Source organism: Clytia hemisphaerica, unplaced genomic scaffold (genome assembly GCF_902728285.1).
Source record: "Clytia hemisphaerica strain Z4C2 unplaced genomic scaffold, Clytia hemisphaerica genome assembly, whole genome shotgun sequence".
In the NCBI taxonomy this organism is placed as follows: Eukaryota; Metazoa; Cnidaria; class Hydrozoa; order Leptothecata; family Clytiidae; genus Clytia; species Clytia hemisphaerica.
The window spans coordinates 1,325,516-1,347,901 of record NW_027103726.1 but is presented as its reverse complement, the minus strand read 5'-3'; the positions used below and the strand labels follow the sequence as shown (position 1 = coordinate 1,347,901).

The following is a 22,386-nucleotide window of genomic DNA, read 5'->3' as shown; positions in this document are numbered from 1 at the left end:
CAAATAAAGATTTTAAAATCCAGATTTCTTAATATTATACTTAGATCTGCTTAGATTTTGGTAAGAAAACGAGGATAATTTTAACATACTGAAGTACCTATGTAGCTTAAGAGGAAAAGGGAAGCATTATTTTATGTGGCAATAACTTCTTAAAAGCGATGAATTGAAGGCACTGTGTGGCATTCATTTAGTTAAAGCCGATATACAGTGATACGTCGGACCATTATACATTACCATTACTATACATCCTTATAATTGCAACATTAACCAGCATAGCCCCAAGCAGGTTCATAAATATATAGCTTCATCGTTAGGCTTCCATTACAATGGCCTAGGCTTATTGCCTACGTCTAGGCACCTCTTGAAGCCCTATTATGCTGAGCTTTTGTGGCCCTACAGACAACACATATGTGACTCCCCAAGCAATTTAGAGTACACAAAAGACCGATCAGCCCAAAGCGGGTAAAAGCCTGGCCTTAAAGCGGCCAAAATATAATTTTTAGCGGTCCATCGTTCGTGAAGATCAGCCTCCAAGCAGGCAAGAGATATTTTTAAAGGTCCGCTTGTGACCGCTCTTTTAGCGGCCCTTTCTTGAGCAAGAGACTTCTAAGTGGCGTCTGCAGCGGTCAAAAGTCCAATTCTAAAAAACTCAATCTTCGAAAGTACGGACTTTTTCAAAAATATGATTGAGGAGACATCAATAAAGTTTAGCATTTTAAAATTTTTTCGATATGATCCTGATGTTTGATTAAAATAATGTTAAAAAGGTGTATCAATAGTGAAATTATCGATAGCTTGATTTACTTTATCGATAACTACAGATTCTTCATCGATCAAATCTATCATTGGAAAGTCTTTCTCGATAAAGTTTTATTGTTAACAAATTCTATCGATAAATTCTATCGCTAAAAATGATAAGGACAAAAAGGCTTTTTCGCTCAAATTGGTCACAAGACGTTTATAAAAGTTTCAAAGAAAGCGAATTGACAAATTTAAGCATTTAAGAGACACTTGTGAAAATTACGAGGAAATCGATTTGATAAAACTAAGCATTCGAGATGCTTGTGAAAGAAATGTAGAAAACGAGTTGACATATGTTGACTATTATTGTTAAAACTTAGAAAAACAAGTTGATAAAAGTGTGCATTAGAAACTTATGAAAAAAACAACAATACTTTAGAGAAGATCTGATGTTAATTGTTACAAACGGATCGGCTAAACAAAAGTTGTGGATAAGAAACAGGGGTGTTCTGTTTCTTAAAAGCTCTGTTATCGTACTCATGCAACCTACTATGCCTTTAGACATTTTTGTTTGAGAAATTCGGACACTTAAAAACACTACAATGACTTCTAGGTTGTATCAATAAAGTTTTATCGGTAATTTTCTATTGCAAATTTTATTATCGTTATTGGTAAGTTTCTATCACGGACTGGGCATTTGACCTTTCTAGGGCCCCTTTAGCGGCCTCGTTATGGCCACTTTTCATGATCGGCCTTGCATTTGCCCCTTTTAATATTTGAACGGCCTTAGCGGTAAAAAAACCGGTCCATTAGAGACCAAAGAAGAATGGTAATAAGACCGATCGGACTTTTGTGTACTCCAAATCGCCTGGGGAGTCACATATTCTGAGCTCTCTAAATCTCATTACATGCATGAATAATGATATGGGATATGTGTTTTGACGGATTAAACTCAGTTAATTCTCAACTTAAGGTTTTTCCCTAGTGATCCGAAGCGTTTTAGGACAAGACACTAGACAGGTTCCAAGTAGCACTTAAATCTGGTCTGTAAAATACACACCGCAACAATTTGACTGTATTCATATTTCTTTGCATTAGTCAATCTAAAGAACATGTTCTTGTTAAATGTTGAGATGCAATGAGAGATTTTTTCAGCAATTGTTTGGAAATTTCACCGTTTTTGGGATCATGTCTTACCAAAAATTATGCTTTTAAAGTGCTGACCAGACACATCTAGCCCTTATTTTGTTGCTAAGTACCCCTCTTAGTGAGATTACCAAGAAGTGAGTGGCTCTTAACCTTATTAAGAAACATTTCACTCATTCATTTCAGACAAAAAGGCCAATTTTGAGAGAAAAAGACAAGATTTTTGGACGGTAAGGAAATTTTACTCTGGTCTGTAAAATACACACTTTTCGTGCAAACTTATTGAAAATTTGCGCACTGATCTATTGATATATGATAAGCCTATATTTGGCTTGGAAGAATTTTCAGTTTTGCCTACAAGGGTCCAATAACCAAAAATCCCCCATTATGGATACCCAGGTGAGAAATCCAGGTGGCCCAGAAAGCTTAAAATGTTCTTATTACCATAAAGAACAAGAAAAATCCCAAGAAAGTTAGTCCACAAATTGGATAAGATACTTCCCGGCTCATACCTGTCTATTAAAGGTTTGCTTGTGAAAATTTCATGGCAACCCATGGTCGGTCAGGGTGTCAGGGGCTTCCTTGGTCTTTTTAACATTAGTTCAGATAGAATAGAAACATACTGTCAACTGCTCTAACTTGGGACTATCTGACAAAACATGGGACGGCAATTCTGCCACCATTTCACCGAACCTCTAAAGTCATTTGATTCGAGTTAATGAACGACGTATTAAAAAATACACGATTTCTCTTTCGCACCGAGTAGGCTTTTAAATCGAAATATGAAAAAAATCTGTAGTTGAACAGGCGCGACTGTCTGGAACGAAGAAGACCAAATTAGTGGCAAACAATGGAGTGTTTGACGTCACTCGCGCGGCATACACACTCGTTACGTTATTTGTTAATTCCATCGGGCGATAGGCGGTTAGGCGATGGGCGTTCTCTAATTCTCCAATCGGCGTCCGGTCATTTTGAACGAAAACAAAAAAGTTAAAAAGGGCGCGCTATCAGTGAAAGCTATCGTGGCATGTTATGACAGAAAGTATGATTGATAAACTTGATGGAATTATCAAAACAAATTTGTTGGCAAAGAGAGTTAACAGTAAGTGAAAATACAGGCCAGATATCAACAGTCCCAAGAAGTTTTGACCAATTGTCCCAAGTTAGAGCAGTTGACGGTACCTGATCAACACAATTCAGATAAAGCTATAATAGGTTCATTACTTATGGATTTTAAAACCCTACGTAAGCAAAAGCGAAATTTGTTGGGAAGGAAAGAGTAAACGCAAGACAGAAGGTTTGGTTGTGTTGATCAGGTATGTTTTTATTCTATCCGAACTAATGTTAGAAAAGACAAAGGAAGCCTTGACTGGACAGTGTTGAATACTCTACACTTTCATCAATGTTGCCAATCATAATGATAAACAATGATAGGCCTAAAACTGAGCCTTGAGGGATTCATCATGTCAGCATCCTTGCCATCTTCCAGTTCTTTCAAGACACTATCAAAGTGTGTAAAAGTTGGCTCAAACAAGGTCTCCCCTTTAAAAAATCATGTTGGGAAGAATTGAAAAGGTTGTTTGATGATTCCTGTCAATTTGCTCAAATATTTTGGTTAGTTGGGATGTTAGAGGAACAGGTAGGTACTTGACTGCTTCCCCTTGGTCTCCTCCTTTAAGAATGGGGGCTAAGTTGTTTGTTTTGTGTAGGTTGAATGTTTTCCCACAAGCTAAACAAGTTCTCCAAAAGCTTTTGAGTGGTTTCGCTAGTGCTCCTTTGCTGGAAAGCTGTCTTGGCCATGGGATGAATTTTGAGAAATACCATTCATTGTCTCAACTATGTGTGTATTGTCAAAGTCTGAATTATCAAGAGTGTTGGCACATTTTGATAGAAATGTGTAACAGGTATCAAATGGTTTGCTGAAAGCTGATTGGTTTTCAGTTTGACACCCTGGGTCAAAATATGCATCTCCCCTCAGAAAGGCATCTGTGCAACTAGCATAATTCAAGAAATTACAGACCAGAAGGGTCTGCTGTTTGGAAGTTGGAAGCTATGAAAGTTACCACACACTTTTAAAAGAAACCCAAGAAGACAACATGAATTTCTCCTTATTCTTTCGAGAAAATACCCAGGCCAGTGGCGTTGTGGGAAAGTTTTTCTGGAGGGGCCAAAGTCAATTTTTTTTAAATGGCGCCCCCCCCCCCCCAATTTTCCAAAGTGGTGCCCTCACCCACCAGTTTCTAAACTTTTACTAATTCATTTGCCTAGGCATAATGAGGAAGGAAATATTTAATGGAGAAGAGTAAATATGTCTTTGATGAATGGAAAAAGGGAAAAACAGGCCCCACCATGGTTGGGGCCGACTAGAAAATTTTTAACAATCGACTGCCAAGATACCCTAAATCACTAAATAAAAATGGACAAATTTGACACTTGCTAGAATGAAAAGAAACTTAAAGAAACAATGTGTAATGCGAGCGAAGCGAGCGGAAAAATTGATGGTTTATGATTTCATTATTGTTGTCAGCAAATTAGTCTTGGGGCGCAGTTAGATTTTCATTTAATAATGCTATATTGTACACAAAAAAAACTTGTAAAATACCTAGATTGCAAAGAAGTTACCAACTAACTTTATTGCGAGCGAAGCGAGCGAGAAAAAAATGCAAGTTTTTTAAAATTATCTCGGTAAAATTGGTCCTGGGCGCAATTTAAGGCGCATAAAGTATGATTTTTAAGATTGGGGCGTTTAAAAAATCTCTTTTGGCGCCCCTTGCTCTTCGGCGCCCCTTCAAAAAAGCTCCGCTGGGGGGGCCATGGCCCCCCTGGCCCCCCCTGCCACAACGCCACTGACCCAGGCCCCTCAACCTTACTTAATTGAATGAATTGGCCTCTGTTTTATTGGTACAATAAGCAATAGATTTCTTTTTGTCACCTTAGAGATTAACAAAATAACAAAAACGCCAAGAGGGTAACAAACCACTCATAAAAAAATAGGTATTTTAATGGAAAAATAATCAACAATGACTGATCCATCTACCTTGGATTGGTTTCATGGCCGAATAACACGTGATACAGCTGAAAAGAATTTATCCAAAACTTCTATGCAAGATGGTACTTACTTGTTACGTGATAGTACACAACAAGTTGGAAGCTACGTTCTATCAGTATGTAAAGATAAAAAGGTATGCGATGTTAGTTATTTTGATTTTTGGGATTGCTGGTTCTGGATTTAAAAATTTGCTCTGTGTTTTACAGGCTGCCTTAAAATGCTGTGCAATGAGCAAAAATTTTCCTTGTAAATTTGAAACCTGTCAAAACCCAAAAATTTACTTGACTGGATGGGCATCCCCTTAAACAAAAGTCTTTCTAGTTTTTTGATTTCTAGTTTTTGTGATATTGATCCAACGCCGTATTGAATTTATTTCTGGTTGATCATTGTATTATCTGACTTTCCTCCCAGGTCATCCATTATCAGATTCTCAAACAAGAGAATGGCATGGTCGGAATCAACGATGGGCCAAAGTTTATCGGACCAGTGGAACTAGTGGAACATCATAAGGTTAGTATTTCTGATCATCAACTCTTGAAAATTAATACACAAAACACCTAAGTGACAAAGGAAAGTAAATAAACCCTTTTTCAGAAAAACTTGAATGTGTCCTAAAATACTATAGTATATACGCTATATAGGTCAGAATTATCTTTTGCTTTAAGCTTGAAGAGACAATCCGATTGTTTGATTTTTAGCTCGAGGATTCCTCAGACCTGAGAAAAATTTTCAAATCCTTTATTTCACTAAAATTTCACTATTTCTCAAAATCAAATTGTTCGTGTTGAAACTTTTAGCACTAAAGAATAAATAAATAAGAAATCAATTAAAATCTAATTTTTGAAAATAGCAAGTTCGACAAAAAGATCAAGAGGTTTCTGCAGACCAAGAAGCTAGAACCATCTGATTATCACTTTAATTTCATACGATCTAATCTCTTGCCACTTTCATCGATAGGCCAACTTAGATGGACTGTTGACAAAGCTAACAATAGCATGCAGTCGAGCTGCAGGAGTGAAAGCAGAATCATACAAAAATATCAGTCACCAAGATGTTGATGAAGCTACCAGAACTGTACTCAGATCCGAAGGGATTGAGGTAAGACCTTTTAGTTGACTGAAAAAGATTGTCGAAAAATTCAGTTCGCCATCCCCAATAAATATTCACGCTAATCGATACATTGGGCTAAGATGTGCTAAGAATTCATCGACCTAGAATCTACAATTTCCCGGAGTTAATTTTTCATTTGCCAGCCTGTCAAAAATAAAACAAGACCCCTAATTTTTGTCTCAAGGGACCAAAAATTTCTTCCAATTCGAATTAGATTAAGATTCGAGATTCGAGAGTATTCAGGAATATTTTAAAGCTTTAAAATTCATGAAGTTAAAATAGGTTCTTTGGTTTAAAAAAGTTTTTCCCCTTTTTCTTTTTTTAAGAATGAAGATGCAGTGAGACGTTTCAAAGGAGAAATTGAATGCGTCGTCGGCAACATCTTACATACCAAACAACCCTGGTTCCACGGTGTCATCCCTCGGGACGAGGCTGACAGGCGATTAAACAGCGAGAATTGCACTGACGGTTTGTTCTTGATACGTGAGCGTGGAAACCCGAAAGCAACGTACGTTTTGGGGATTTGTTCTAACAATAAAATATATCATTATCTATTCGAACGGAATAAGTATGATCAATTATCGATCAAATCGGGACGACCTTTCGATAACTTGATGGCTGTTGTTAATTTTTACTCGCAAAAAAGCGAAGGACTCTTATGTAAGTTACAGAGACCGTGCGACGTGGCGCATTTCGAATATCACCCGAAGTTTGAAAAACACAAGAATATTTTGTTGCATCCGGACATTCAGAACACGTTACGACGTACTCTATCCAGGAACGAAACTGAACTGAAAACGTACAGGAGACTTTCAAGACAAAGTAAGGAGTGTCATCACAAACAGAATTATTTTTTGCATTTCAATTGTATAGTGGAGTCTTCATAACTCGATAGTCTCCTTAACTAGAACAGGTTTACTGAGCCCTTTAGTTAACAGTGCGTTATAAACCCATAAATATTTCCAAAACTCGAACAAAATTTGCGTTCCCCGTTGGCTATTGAGTTATAGAGACTGCTGTAATACATTTTCCTCTCGAGGCTTTCAATTCTGATCCATTATCATATCGTTTCATTTAATTCAATTAGAATTTTGATTCTTTTTCTATTGCAACTACATTTTCTAATTCCCACCTTCCTTTACGTAAGCATGAATTTTCTTTTTTCTTAAAAAACATCTTAAAATGTTTTGAGAGTCAATCAAGAATAACATACCATTCTTACAAATATTATGGTAACAAAAAAGAATGGAGAGCCTGAAGAAAAAGTACATTAATAATCTGAAAAGCAATCTTATACTTTATCTATAGTACCCATCAGAATCTTTCTTGTGATGTTATAAACGGTACTTTAGCCATCAAGAAACCTGGAATCTTTTGCTATTGGTAGCATTTAGCTTGCATTTTCTTTCCCATCTGTCATCATGTGTTTTTCATGTTGTTTCTTTCGTTTAGTGAAACCGTCTGTTCGCCCTCCAGTTCCAACACCAAGCGTCAAACCAGGTAGATAATTTCTTTTAAGACTCGCTTATTCAAACACATCGTACTGGATATCTATTGATTTTTCAAGCTTTTAAAAAAAAGTCAGACGATATTAATACTGAAATTGCTACTATGTTTTCTTATTTTCAGATTTGATAATAATCTTAGCTCTTTAAATTTAATGAAATAAGAAGTCTTTTTTAGGGCCCTTATCTCGCTGGCCCAAGACACACAAAAATTAACAATTCGCCGGTCTATAAATTAGCTACACCGTCTCAAGTACATGTTGACGCTAATCAATGGGCTTGTTAAGATCTCACCGGCCCAGAATCTTGAAATCGCCTGAGTTAATTTTTCATTTGCCAGCCTATCATAAACAAAGCAAACCCCCTGTGAAGAACTTGATTTCGTTTAACCGGCCAAGTGAACAAATAGTAACATTGGCTCTTGAATTTTATGAACTAGATTTTTTCTTTCTATTCTTTTAGCTGGCCAAGTGAACGAAGCTTGGAAATATGAAAAGATTTACGATTCAGCGAATGTCATCAAGATGGAAGGTTTCAATAGTCCCTTTGGCTCCAAAGAAAGAGATATCAAACTAGATCATAAGAAACTACATCTTGAGCACGCTTTAGGTAAAACCTTTAATCCTATTGATAGCGATTGTCCGCATGCTTTTTTTGTAAGCATAACGCTTATAAGCATAATTATCCGGAAAAGTTATCTTTCAATCCATCAAACAAAACTAAAAATTTTTTAAATGAGTACATAGTTTCATGTTTCCACATTTATCAAATGTAAAACAAGAAATGACTGTAAAATTGAAAACTGACGTTTATAAGCATATGAAAGCCCAGATTTGCAGATTTCCTAAGCATAACATAAGCATATACGTCCGCCTGAAATATTTTTCATGTGGTCAATTTTTTTTGTTCAAAAGGTTTCGAATTGGTCACAAGTAAAAGAAGACATTCCACGACTATCCACATTCCTCTGCTCCAAAAATCTAAACGTTTTTTGAATCGAATGTTAACAAAATTTCTGAGATTTTATAAAAAATTGGGTTGTGTGAATCAAAAGCATAATTATTCATAAGCATATAATAAGCATATGCTATGCCTGGATACTTGGAAAGCTTAAGCATACTGGAGCCTGACCAAGGGGCAGACACTTGCTTATAAAAAAACATGTATACGCTTTATAACCTTTCCATTGGATAAACTTTTTTATTCCCGGCTAAACTTTCCTATTACTTCTTCAAAACGGAAAAGGACCAACACTCTGGGTAGGTTACAAAGTAGCTTCAACTTGTTAGGTAATCATTCTCCAGGCCGCTGTGTGTTTTCTATGCATTTTTACGCAGCAGAAAAATCGTAGACTTACTTACTTATGAGGGGACAGAGTGATTTTATATGGCAATTTACATTCATAGAATAAAAATAACTACCATTTCTTAACGTACGTAGGACACGGGAATTTCGGTTCAGTCATGAAAGGGACCTACATGTTGCCCACCTCCAAAACAATGGCGGTTGCAGTCAAAACGCTCAAAGAGGAGGATATCCCAGGACAGAAGGTACGAATTCATTGTTTTGAATTAACATTGTTTAACCCTAATCTTGAAGTAAGGGAAGCATCTTGGAGGGGGGTGCTCGAAGCCCCCTTAAAGTCTCAAAATTGTTCTAATTTCTAAGTTCTAGTTTTTGGTAATTGGAGAAGATGATTTGAAAAATTTTGTCTCCTTTTTATTTAACAGACCAAATTGTAAGTCTGGCTAAAATCACGTATTACCGATGGGCCCGTTCGGTTTGACTGAATTTTGTTCCTGGAGGTTTGTTTGTCAAATAACAAGAGACTGGTAACGGGAAAAATGGGCTATGTTTGGTTTTACTGTTGTTCTACTCTAGTTGTATGTGAAACAAGAATAAAATAATAATAGCCGCATTCTTTTCACTGTTCAGCATATAATATAATGCTACTCAAAATGTTTTCTAATCGCTCGTTTTTCAATTTCTAGTCGGAGATTTTACGTGAAGCAGGGATCATGGCTAAGCTCGATCACCCAAACATTGTTCGTTTAGTTGGTGTAGTACAATCACCCAGTTTCATGATCGCTATGGAGTTGGCTCCACAAGGTCCGCTACATAAATATCTGAAGAAACACAAAGAGATGCCGCTACTTAATATTTTGATCCTCATGTTACAAGTAAGTTTCTCATATATAATATTGGGATGAGCTGGAGTTTTTATAAGATACTTCACTAATTGGTCATTTGAAGTAATAAAAATGACGCGTTCTTTAGAAAAAGTAACAAAAATTTTTTATTACTGGTTAACGACCAACCAAATCAAATAAGAGCTTGTAAAAACTCCAGCTTGTCCCATAATATTCACAGCTATCTTAAAGATGACACATTAGATAAAACTGCTCAATCTTTCCCAGGCTACTGGAGTACAGAAAAAGTGTTTGAATAGTTAGATTATAATAGGCCGCAAATCACAGCAGAGGCTCTCGTAACTAAAATTGAAAAGATTTGAGTACAGTTGAACCCTTTAGTTCGAATTTTCAAGGCACTTAGAATTTGTTTTCATGTCAAGGTTAGTGGGGATGTAAAGATTATCATGATATTTTGCAGTGAGGATTACTCTATTTGATTATTTTCAGCGGGGACAAAAATTGTATAATTTTCTACTTGGAAGGTTTTTTGGCCAATTCTTTCCAGTGGGAAGTTGTCCCTGTCCGTGAGAAGGGGTGTTTTAACTGTAGCTTGATTCTCGAAACGTTCGATTTAGAGAGTCTTGATTAACAAACATTCATTTTTTGATTCTCTAGGTTGACGAAGGAATGTGTTACTTGGAATCACAACACTTTGTACATCGTGATTTAGCCGCCCGAAACGTTTTGGTAGTGTCGGAGAATTTCGTCAAGATTTCTGATTTTGGGATGAGTCGTGCAATGGGAGCTGGAAATGAGTATTACAGGGTAATGGAAAGAATTGAATATTATTTTGTCAATCTCAAACAAGAAGGAGTATAAAACTTAAAAAATTGCACTGCATTTAGAATGACAGATTGAACCTAACCCTTTCTTTGTTTTTAAGTGGCAAACTTTCAAAGTCTGTCGATGGGTGTTATTTTCAATCTGGCCAGATCTGGCGTTTCTGTGAAAAACACGCGGGTCCCGCGTTTTGGATGGGAAATAATTTGCTTTATTCACCATCCATTAAATCATTTTATCATTCTTTCTTAGGCCGAACGTGCTGGTAAATGGCCATTGAAATGGTACGCGCCCGAATGTATATATTATCGTATATTCACCAGTAAAGGGGATGTGTGGAGTTACGGTATTACCATGTGGGAAGCCGTCACCTATGGCGGGAAACCATACCCGGTAAGTAAGCTCTAGTTTAGACGGTCCACTTTCTGCCCTATTCTAATTATTAGAGTGGGCAGAAGGTGGGCAGCAAAATCTTTGCATGGAAAAAAATGAAAGAAGTCTTTGCATTAGCATCAAAAGAGGATGATGGCATTCCCCGCACATTATTAGGACCCCCCGTTTATTAATTTTTGAAAAACTTCCTTGTTTTACTCTAAGAAGCCTAAATTTAGTCTATTTTGACCCTTTTTAGTGTTTTTAGAGGTCCAGGTAATTAGGTCCCCCTAAAAAACGGCTAAAAAACGGGTTTTTTGGATCATTAATTTTTTCTGATTTTTTGCATGAAAGTAGGGTACCATCATAGGTAAAAGATGGCTCAAGCAGGTTTTTGCAAAAAAATGTTGTTGGCTCAAAAAACGCATGTTTATCTATAAGAATCACTTTTAATAAGCATATATCAATGTTCTTAGCCATATTATTATTTTTATTAGTTTTTTGTTAAGATGAAAATGTCACGGTGGAGGGCAATGGTTTGAGTTTTCTAGAAACACTTATTATTTTTTTGGCTGAAAAACGAATCTTTGTCTATAAGAATCACTATCTATAAGCAGAGATCATTGTTCTTAGCCAAATTGTTATTTTTATTATTATTTTTTCTAAAATAAGAAAATATCACGGTAGAGCGCAATGGTTTGAGTTTTCTGGAAACTTTATTTATTAAGCTGTGCATTTTTCTGATAGTGGTTTGTTTTTGCCCCCGCAGGAGCGCAGCGACGAGGAGGCACTCATAGCTTCACGCATATATATTGGACTGGAATCTCGAATCTTTGCGTTTTTGTTTGTAATTTGATTTCCGGCCAATTAAGTGTCCCGCAAAAATATGGCGGTAAATTATACAGCGGTAAATGTCATACACATTTTCATATTACGTTATATGCTATTACCATTATTATATATTACATTTCATTAGTTTTGATTTAGCATTGAAAAGCTGAAGCGAGTGTTATAAATGCAAATTATAGAAAAAGTATATAATTACACCATAACACAAATTACAATATTACTTTTGCAAATCAAAACAAACAAAATGGCAGACTGGTTATGATGATGAGCTGATTCTTTCGTCTTTGACTGGAAAAAGTGTTTTGTATGGCTAATTTTGTTTCTTGTCTTTAAAACTGGGTAAATACTGTAATTTAGTCAGAAGTTTATTTCAGCAATGATTTCAATTCTTTTTCTGGAATCTTTAAAGAAGTTTGCTCAAGTTTTCAAATGTACATTTGTTGATATTTTTGTTCAAACTGTAATTTATCTTTGTCTGTTATTTTATTAATAACTACCTACCTAGCTTTATTGTTTATAGAACTTCTTGAGCTTTAAAGACCATTATATGGTCGTAACTCAGGAATGTCTTTCTTAACTTGGTAAAACAAGATACCGGCAAAGTACAAAAAAGTAGAATGTATGCATATGAAAACAAACTTTTTTTTTGGTCTTCAAAATAGATTTACCTCATTAGAGTGTTTTCACTGTTTGTTCAGTGTGGTAAATTTATTTGGAAAACCTGAAAAAAGTTTGTATAGGCGCACATTCAATATTTTCAGTTGTGATAGCCTACGTAATAACTTGCACTCCAGTAGTTTGGTGAAATAGCTCCAATTCTGGCTTTCCAAGTTAGGAGGGACCTTCCCGAAGACATTTAACGGTAGTTAGACTAGGCACACAGACAGTCATGCAGAAACACCATGAAGTGAAAGTATATAGCTATAAACTCAAAAAGTCTAGCTTCCTGAAGGCACGTCTCTTCATTGTCTGCGCTGCGATCATCTTAATGGATTCAATCCTTTCAGCTTGGAGAAAAGATTGCATCATGAAAAAGTACTATGCACTTTTTAAAAAATTAGGCGCATTTCAACTTTTCTCGACTGTACGTCTGAATGGACCACAATGGCATTCCTTTATTTTTCTTTTGACCAACAACATAAAAGATTTTGCTTGAGAAGAGCAATCACAGCGTAGGCGAGTGGAGTCCGGGCCTTAGCTAGGATTGGTCTCTATTTTGCCCTATTTAAGATGGCGCAGAAATTTTTGATAAATTTTATCCGCAGTATCCTCTTGACTATTGTTTATTAGGCAAAGTAGCAATAGAGAATCAATCAATCAATCAATAATTAAATCAATCAATAATATAATCAAATCAATTAATTATTCCTGATTATTTTTTATGTTTCAATCTTTAAAGCATTAAAAGCTTTATAAGTGCATAACATGACCTTTCAGTGGGGGCATTTAGTGAAAGCTATGACTAGTTATAAGGAGAAGCATTTAATAGCTTCTTTATTTCTTTTTCAAAAATCTTTTTCAATAGTTGATAGTTTCTCTCAGTAAATATGCTTTCATTTTCTTTATTTTTTTGTATTTTGACCAGTTATGTCTTATGTGTTTCATTGTTTCAATGTTCATTGATTAGTTTGATAACCAGGTAGGTCCATAAAAGTATCACTTGTTTTATTTTTAATTAAATTTAATTTATCGCCTGAACCGGTATCAGGAATTAGGAATTAATCTTTCGGATCAGACCCCAACTCAGTTGAAGAGTAAGGGTGTCATTGTCTTTTTGAATGATGTTTGTAATAATATTCCTTTCTTTTTATTTGCAGGGTATGAAAGGACAAGAGCTAGTCGAGAAAGTCGAAAGTGGATATCGATTGGAATGTCCACCAGGCTGTCCGGATGAAATTTATCAACTGATGAGACAGTGCTGGGAATTCAAGTATGTTTTTCTTATGGTATCTTTCTCATACAATAACACTACCAACCAAATTGTCAACAGTTGCATGAGTTTTGTAAGGGGGCACATTTTGCTCTTTCGACTGAATTGTATATTGAATAATCCCCTTCCTTCTTTAAGAGCTGTCTAACTTTTCCCCTTCCTTCTTTTAGAGGGGCCCAACTTTTCAAGGTTTTATACCGTTTTTGATGTTTTGTTTCTATTTCATTTCTAAAAGTCAAAAATATTTGATCCCTCTTGCCGGGACATCCGGTTTTTCAGCACAGGCACCCCAGATCGAAGTGGATATCTTGTCCCTGTAGACTTAACACTAATTCTTAATGGAGTGAATTTTTTTATCTCTTTTGTCTTGTCAAATAAGAATAGTAGGGGTGTTGAATAAAAAAATGTCAATAAAAATGACAAAACCTTTCCCTGTGGCACCATTTTTCACCTTTTTAACTTCTAATTCGACGTATTTTGCTTATTAAATGGTTCCTAAGCTACCACTTAAATTATTGCGAGCTCGATTTCTTGCTATATAAATGTGTGGTTCAGACCAGTAGAGGAGATGAGATTGAGTTTTTAATAATTGGTCATTTGAAGTAATAAAAATAACGCATACATAAATAAGAGCTTGTAAAAACTCCATCTCGTTCCCAGTAGGAGTGGTCGGTCTACCAAAATTTGGGCAAATTGGGAGCCAATTTTCGAAAGTAAGAGTAAAATATCCATGTTAAAATTACGCAAACGAAGCGAGTAAACTTTTGGGTAATTTTTTCTTTTTTTTAATTAAAAACTACGACACAATGTCAAGGTCATGTATTTAGTAATTTTTTCATTCATATTCTCTTTTCTTTTCAAAAGGCAAGAAGATCGGCCGAAGTTTGCGGAGATTGGACAAGTTTTATCTCGTTACATCGAAACCCAACGTTTTGGTGGTAAGTCAAGAAGGTGAAAAAATGAAACTAAAAAATGATAATCGAACACTACTTAAATTTCTCAATCATAAAGCAAAACGTAAAACTACTAAATGATTTTGATTGCCAATTCGGTGTATATGAATCGAAGTGTTTGTCAAAATTGAAATTGTACAAGGGAACATTATTGGTAGACTTTTGCATATTTTAATGGTAATTTTTGGTAATGGGAACGATTTGTACTGTATTTCTCCTTGCGAATTTGAAGACATCCAAACATTGAACCCATTGTGCGATTCTCGATAAAATACTACATTGGGCTCTTCTAGAAAAAAATTGGATATGGGGGGTGGAACATATGCCATTTTTGGGGAATTTACTCCCGCACATATTCACTTTTGATCCCTCGGATAAGCATCAATTATCTTGTTTTGACTGAAGTCACTGAAGTCTTGGTCTATCCTAAAGTTCAAAATCTTTCTTGCTCGCTTCGCTTACAATCATCTTTTCTGTACAAATTGTTGGAAATTGTCCCTCATACACTTCGACCCATAGTAGTATCATACTTTTTAACCAATTCGATTCTCGAAAAACCTTAAAAATACCCGGTAAATGGCCCAAAAGTTTTAGAGCTGATTTTAACCCACTCGACAATACATCCAATACATTCTCCATCCCCCATGTACGAATTATTTCTGGAAGAACCCATTCTACTCTCTTTAATTCGAATTACAGAAGTTTTTTTGAAGCTTTTTTCACCACTGAAAATGAGCTTGAACTATAGAAATATTCGAAAATAGAAATCTTTAGGCCTCTTTGTAGTCTACTTTTTTTGTTCGAAAAAGGATTGTTGTAGATTGGGGTTGGTAATACTGGCAGTCGCGCGTAAACACTTGTTGGTCCCTAGCAACAAGTCTAGCTTTGTAAAATACTGGATACTTAAATGTTCTAGATGTTGGGTATCTTTTATTAGCCCTTTTTATAGAATTTATTCCTTTGGAGTAGAGCTGATAAGCATTTTCACCTTTTTGAATCCTTTTTTTTTTGTATAGAATATTTTTAAATTCTTTTATCGCCAATTTCTTAGGCTAACTAACGGAATGTGCTCCTTATAGACTAAATTATCTGCGGTTTTATATAGGTCTGTGATTCAGACTGCCAATTTCTGGAATTTTTTGGATGGAGTTTAGCCTAGTTTAAAAGAAAATGAGGCTGAGAATAATTGGTTCTCATGAAAAGCGTTTCGTGATATGTTTGTTACATTTTTGTAAAAGAATTTCTTTTTTGAAAATGGAATCTTTCGCAAGAATTTTTATTTCTGTTTGAGTGAACACTTTTTAGACAAGTAAGTTTATGTTATCATGAAAATTTTGAAATTTTTTTGTAAAGGAATTTTTGGTAATAATGACAGCTCGTTATTTTTTGCTGTGTTGTAATGTTTAGTTTAGTTTGGACAGTTATTGCTACTTTATTTTTACTTTTCTAAAATTTTGCGCACTGACACTCTTTTACCTTTTTATTTTCTACACTGAAATTTTCGATTTATCATTTCAAATTCCTTTGGCTATTTTTTTTTTGGCTAGCAGCTCCTTACAAGGCCAATCTATTTTAGCAATTCATTTTTTAGTAGATGGTCTACTAATAAGAAAGAACCTGTTTTGTTCTTGTCACCTGCTAAGGAATTCTTTTTCTACACAGTATAGCTAGCACCATGCCTTTTTGTTTAGGTCATTCTATTTGTCTTAGGTTTTCTCTGGTTAGTCAATCAAAGAGACCCCTCCACTGCGTTCTGCCATTGAACTTAATGCTTGAAAATTATATCTTTTATTTATATCGCACTTTTTTCTAAATCCACTCTCATCTTGTAATATTTTTGATTTTATTTTTTGATACTTTATGACTTAGAATTTGGATAGTAAGTAAAAATATATAAATTATTTTGAAAAGTGACAAAATATTTTTCGTGGAGTGGAGCACCGTTTTTGGTAATCGATCGATTGATTGATTGATTGATTGATTGATTGATTGATTGATTGATTGATTGATTGATTGATTGATTGATTGATTGATTGATTGATTGATTGACGATTGGTCAATATCCCAAACCCCGCCTTTCCTTTAGCGCAAGGCTACCCCACGAAAAAGCTGCCTAAAATAAAATATGTTTTTATAAGAACAAACGATTTAAGAACACGAACGCTTCGATGGCCAAAATATTAAGACCAAGTTAGGAACATTTCCGATATTTTAAAAGAAGATGGACAAAAAACACTGCCAAAATTGTCAAAAATAGAATATGTTAAGAACATTTTTGGCTTAAAAAAGTTGAAAACATCCTAAGGTTCTAAAATATTTGAATCTTATAAAAAAAAAGTAAGAAAGCTTATTTGCCAGAGGATGCAGATGTTAAAATTAAAATTTACCCCATGTTCAAAAGAATAAAACTAAGTAAAACATGTTTCCACTTATTTTTAGTTTTCTCTGAAAACATTTCGTGGGGCATTTTGAAAGAAAATCTGATCTTTTGTTTGAGAAACAATTGTTTTGCTTTTGTGCAAATTGATCAATAATTGATTTGGCCGTTAAAAAACGTTTTCTTTTTTTGATCGCAGCTTTATTATTTTGATATTTGAGCCCTCGTGTCGGCCATCAATCAATAATAAATTTGAGAACAAAAGACAACCGTTAAAGAATTTAGTTTGATTGACAGCTCGGTTCAAAATAAAAAAGTTTTGTTTTCGAGCGACTCGCTAGCGATGTGTGTCACCGAGAAAAAAAAATTTCATGTCTTTGGCAAGTTTTTTCTGTATGTTTGTCCTGAATTCCAAGGTATACATTTCTTATTTGCTGTTAACAGATGTGTTTATGTAATGACCTTTGCAGGTTATGCTTGCAAAAACACATTTATCAGGTCAGCTGACGAGGAATCATATGCTTTTGACCTGAAAGATTTGCAGACATTTTCTCGACTTATTGTTACATTATAAACGACATGGTCGTTAAACCAGGAAATGAGGATAATTAATTTGAATTTTCAAAATGGCATCAAATTGAATGGGTTGTACTTATAATCGTTGATAAGGTTTCGATGACTGAGTTGTTCTAAGATGATACTGGAGAGACTAAATTCTACTACTAGGCAGGGTTTCAGTTAGGGCTATGGCTAGGGGTGCGTTGTACGGGTGGGTGTCTGATAGTGATGGTGTGACATAATACCCCTTTTTCAGTTGGTGTTAGAAGAAGAAAACCACAGTTTTTAAAGCCTAGGGGAGACACTCAGGTGTAATTGGGAACGGGGACATGCCGCTGGTAGGGTGGACAGGCCAAAATTTTCCCCTCAATTTTTAGAAACCAAACTAATTTTATTTGAAAGTCCTTACCTTTGTGAGAAAAATGAGGGGTCATTTATTAGAATTGGTTAAGTATTCCCAAAGTTATTCCATTTTCAAAACACAAAAAAAATCACCTTTTCAAAGAATCGCCTCCTTAACACCATGCAAAAATGGCGGCTGAAATCTAGCCTACCGTGTGGCGGGGTGTGGGGAGTTTTGCCGATGCAGTCTGAAAATAAGCCTGATGACTGTTAAACTTTAGCTTATCGCTAATGAGCTGGAAATGATAGCTAAAAACAAATTTCACCACTAGAAAGCTGAAATCCTCAGCTTTCAGATGGTGTATGGTGCTTTTAAATGAAAAAATCCGCAATCTTGTTGAAAAATCACAATTTAACTTCTATTTTTTGAAATTCCAGACGGGCTGTAGATTGTTAAATAAAGCGCAATGTGATAGATTGTAGCCTATAGACCTTTTCGCCTTTGCGTCCGCCATATTGAATTGTATGCAAAAATTATGGTTGCCGAATTGCCGTGGTGAAATTCCCTTAGAAAGTATGCAAAACATATGCAAAAAGAAAGTATTAAATAAAAACTTACATGCATAATTGGCATTATATTAAAGTGTAATCTTGTAGAAGAAAGATTAAATTTGCTTCTCTTGAAAACTAAAAACAATTATATTCACTCATCTCTTAGAACAAGCACTTCAAAAGACCATAACATTAGACAGAATCTCAAACTGAAAAATCACCCGCGAAGGTAAAAAACAATCCTTATTCGGCTGACGGCAAATTATTCTCCTGGGAATAGAGCCGCCAAATGATCAAATCAAAACATTGATAAAGTGTGACGTCATAATTACTGCTTTCAGTTTGCGTGTTTTGAAAGTTTGATGTGTGTACTCCGTCTTCGTGGAATTTCTTAATGGCATGAAAACAGAATATGCAATGTCTTTAAGAACAAATTCCTAAAAGGCTTTTGTTGTTCTGTAAATATTTCCTTTTGGATTAAGAAATTCCATCTTTTATTGTTCTAATGATTATAATATTTATTTATAAGATGCTTTGTTGTCTTTTTAATCTTTGTGTAAACTTGCATATGTTTTGCATACATTCCAACTAAATCCAACCACGGCATTTTCGTTCCTGTATTTTTGCATACAATTCAATATGGCGGACGCAAAGGCGAAAAGGTCTATTCTTACCTTGGGTTTATAAAAAAGACCGCGATTGAAAAGATTTGGATGATTTAAAGGTAAATGCATTGAAGTTCATTTAGGTAAATTCTTCCTCGTTCCGCGCAAAAAATCCCGACGAGTGCGCACCCTACCGCTGGTCCTCTTTTTTTAGTCTATTTCTGACAGGAAGGTCCCAACTAATTTTCAAGATTTGTATCTGACCGGTTTGACTTTTGGCTATTTTTGGACAATTTTCAGGGTAGAGATCAGAAAATTTTTCAATCTTTTGTCTACCTCAGTCAAGGCTCCTTGGTCTTTTATAATATGTGACTCCCCAGGCGATTTTAAGTACCTGAAAAGACCGGTCAAGACCGATCGGCCAAAAAGCGGTAGAAAAGCAGCTATTTAGCGGCCAAGATTTTACTTTTACCGGTCCCGCCTCTTTTTCTATCGGCTATGGATCGGCCACTCTCGTTTCACTTTAAAGCGGCTTTCTAAGCGGCCTCTGTCTTTCACGGCCGCGGCCAGCCGCTGTCGATCAGGCTGAAGTCCGGTAAAAAGACCAGTCAATGTGTTTGCCGGCAACCGAAAGAAACAAAACAAACTTTTTGGAAGCTTCATTGACAAACAATCTCCAAAAGTTTTTCCCCAGGGATTTACCACCTTTTTGAGTTCTTCCTTTCTTTCTTTCTTGCGTTCATTCATAAAGATAAAGTTAAAGACCTGAATTATGTTACCTTTTAATAAAATTAGACAACTGTAATAAAAGGGCTGATCCAAAAAAAGCCTCTTTTTATATTATAAACCATCTATTTTTCTGAAGTAAGACCGTTCCTTGTCTTTGCTTTGTGGTCTTCATTTGTGCTCAAATTATTTTCTTTTTACTCTTTTCGTTTTAACGAAAACGAAAAGACTCCCTGCCCCAATACGCCCTCCTCTAATTGTATTTTCCTCGTAAAAAAAGACACCCCTGTCTCAGTTTGACCTCGTCTATAATTTCAATTTGACCTTCGTGACCTCCTCCAATTTTGAATTCTCTCGTAACAAAAAGGCACCCCTGTCTCTCTTTGACCTCCTTTATATTCTCAATATTTAGTGCGACCTTCGCAACTATAAGTTACCCCTACCTCAGTTTGACCCGCCTGTTTAACCCTCTTCTGTTATACCAACTCTGTTCTTTATTTTATATACCGTTTGCTTACAGCCTTCTTTCCTCCTAACCAAAACAATATAGAATAGAAATTAATTATCTTACCTTTCTTCTTTGTCTCTGACAAAAGTGCCAAGTCTTTTTACTCATCATAGTAAATTAATCTCACTTTGCAGCTAACAATAACTACATATGATATAAACAAAAAAGATAAAACCCATCACTACTCTTCAAACTTTTTTCTTCTTCCTCCTTTTTGTTTTGATTTTTTAAAAAGTCTGTCACAACATTCTTTAAAATTTCGAATGCTTTTTGTCTTTATTCGAACGTTTTGAAGAGATTCGAATGTTATGATAAACATTCGAATGTCAATATTCTTGACATTCTCGACAGTCAATAAAAAGTAAAGACACCAGATAATAAAACTTTTTTGCAGTCATACATAAAGCCGGCAACAATAACAGAATAAAAGCGGCCAGCAAAAACAGCAAACCGGTAACTTGGCCGATTTATAAAGCCGTTAAGGCCGCTTTAATAAGCTGCTTTCTGTAGCGGACTTTTATCGGCCTTTTATATGGCCCAAACGACCTAAGCGGGCAAAAAGTCGGTCACGGACCAGTAAGAGAAAGTGAGGTCTTTGGAAAGCCTGAACTGATAAGAAAGAAAAAGGAAAGAAACGCGAAGAAAATTAGTTCCCGCTTTGATGTTATTATCGAAACAAAAGGATCAGTCACGCCGACATTCCACACGTCAGCAATCTAGTTTTTATAAATATGAAAACTAGATTGTAAGGAAGATTCTAAAAAATAATAGCTATTTTCTTAGACAACTACGTTTATTTCTAATCTATAATTATCATTTTTTAGACCAGCGTCCGAGATTCAAAAAAGGCCTTAAAAATGGTTTTCGTAGGGCACCCCTTAGATCAGGGCAAAATTTTTGATATTATGCTCCCAATAGGGTGTAGAATTGACAAAAAAAATTTGCCCTTCGAATCTCCTGCAGTTTTCGAGTGAATCGATTTTTAGTTAATCCATTGAACTTATCACACCTTTACTAACGGTTTTTTCGAAGTCTCAAAATCAAATATCTGAGGCTACCAACGGATTCAGCGTGAAAAGTAGATAAAGAAAATGGGGTTATCTTTTAAGTTTCGACCACCTGGTGTCGAGAAATGGCATTTTTAGGTTATAAAATCAACATTTTGGGCGTTTTTCGATGACGTCAGCATTTTCCTTGGAGTATTTTTAGAGAAAATCATTCTCACAGCTGGATAGCCCTGAATTAGTAGAATCCAAAAATGGTATGGTTTCGATGTCTAGATCTCGAGATATTTTGGTTTAAATATTGAAAATTATCAATATTTTTTGCTGAGTCAGCAGTTTTTCAGATATTTACCCACCTTAAAAATGGATTATCTCGAGATCTAGACGTCGAATGTTAACAAACCATACCATTTTTGGATACTACTAATTCAGGGCTATCCAGCTGTGGGAATGATTTTTTCTAAAAATGCTTTTAGGAAAATGCTGACGTCATCGGAAAACGCCCAAAACGACGATTTTTCGCCTTAAAAATGTCATTTCTCGGCACCAGGTGGTCGAAACTTAACAGATAACCCCATTTTCTTTATCTACTTTTCACGCTGAATCTGTTGGTAGCATCAGATATTTGATTTTCAGACTTCGAAAAAACCGTTAGTAAAGGGGGGACCCTTGATAAGTTCAATCGATTAACTAAAAATCGATTCACTCGAAAACTGCAGGAGATTCAAAGGGCAATTTTTTTTGTCAATTCTACACCCTATTAGGAGCATAATATCAAAAATTTGCCCTGATCTAAGGGGTGCCCCATAGTTTCCTCCCCCCCCTTTATAAAGGGGGGGATTCTGATTTTGGCCCTTTTTTTAAAGTATGGGGGAAAATGAAAAATTGGAAATTTGCTGGGGGAAAATAAAGAGGGGGGAAAACCATAAATTTAGGAGATTTTGACTGGGGGAACTTCACTGATCTCAAGGTGATCTTGTTGCAAAACCTGTTTAAGCAATAAAATCAGCAAATCTTTTGGGTTAAACCAACTTTTCAATACATTTCATTTTTCCAGCACTTTCAAGGCTATTTTTTCAAGCTTTCC

General features: G+C 35.5%; 1 protein-coding gene across 1 annotated transcript; it reads left to right on the top strand.

The window, feature by feature from the left end:
* The first annotated feature begins 4,814 nt into the window (after positions 1–4,814).
* Positions 4,815–16,559, top strand: LOC136804705 (tyrosine-protein kinase SYK-like). Its single transcript, XM_067061318.1, has 12 exons — positions 4,815–5,069; positions 5,348–5,446; positions 5,894–6,034; positions 6,373–6,868; positions 7,499–7,546; positions 8,014–8,160; positions 8,992–9,101; positions 9,543–9,731; positions 10,359–10,508; positions 10,776–10,916; positions 13,562–13,674; positions 14,539–16,559. The coding sequence occupies exons 1-12, from the start codon at positions 4,908–4,910 to the stop codon at positions 14,627–14,629; spliced, it is 1,887 nt and encodes a 628-aa protein (XP_066917419.1). The 5' UTR covers positions 4,815–4,907; the 3' UTR covers positions 14,630–16,559.
* Positions 16,560–22,386: the final 5,827 nt, after the last annotated feature.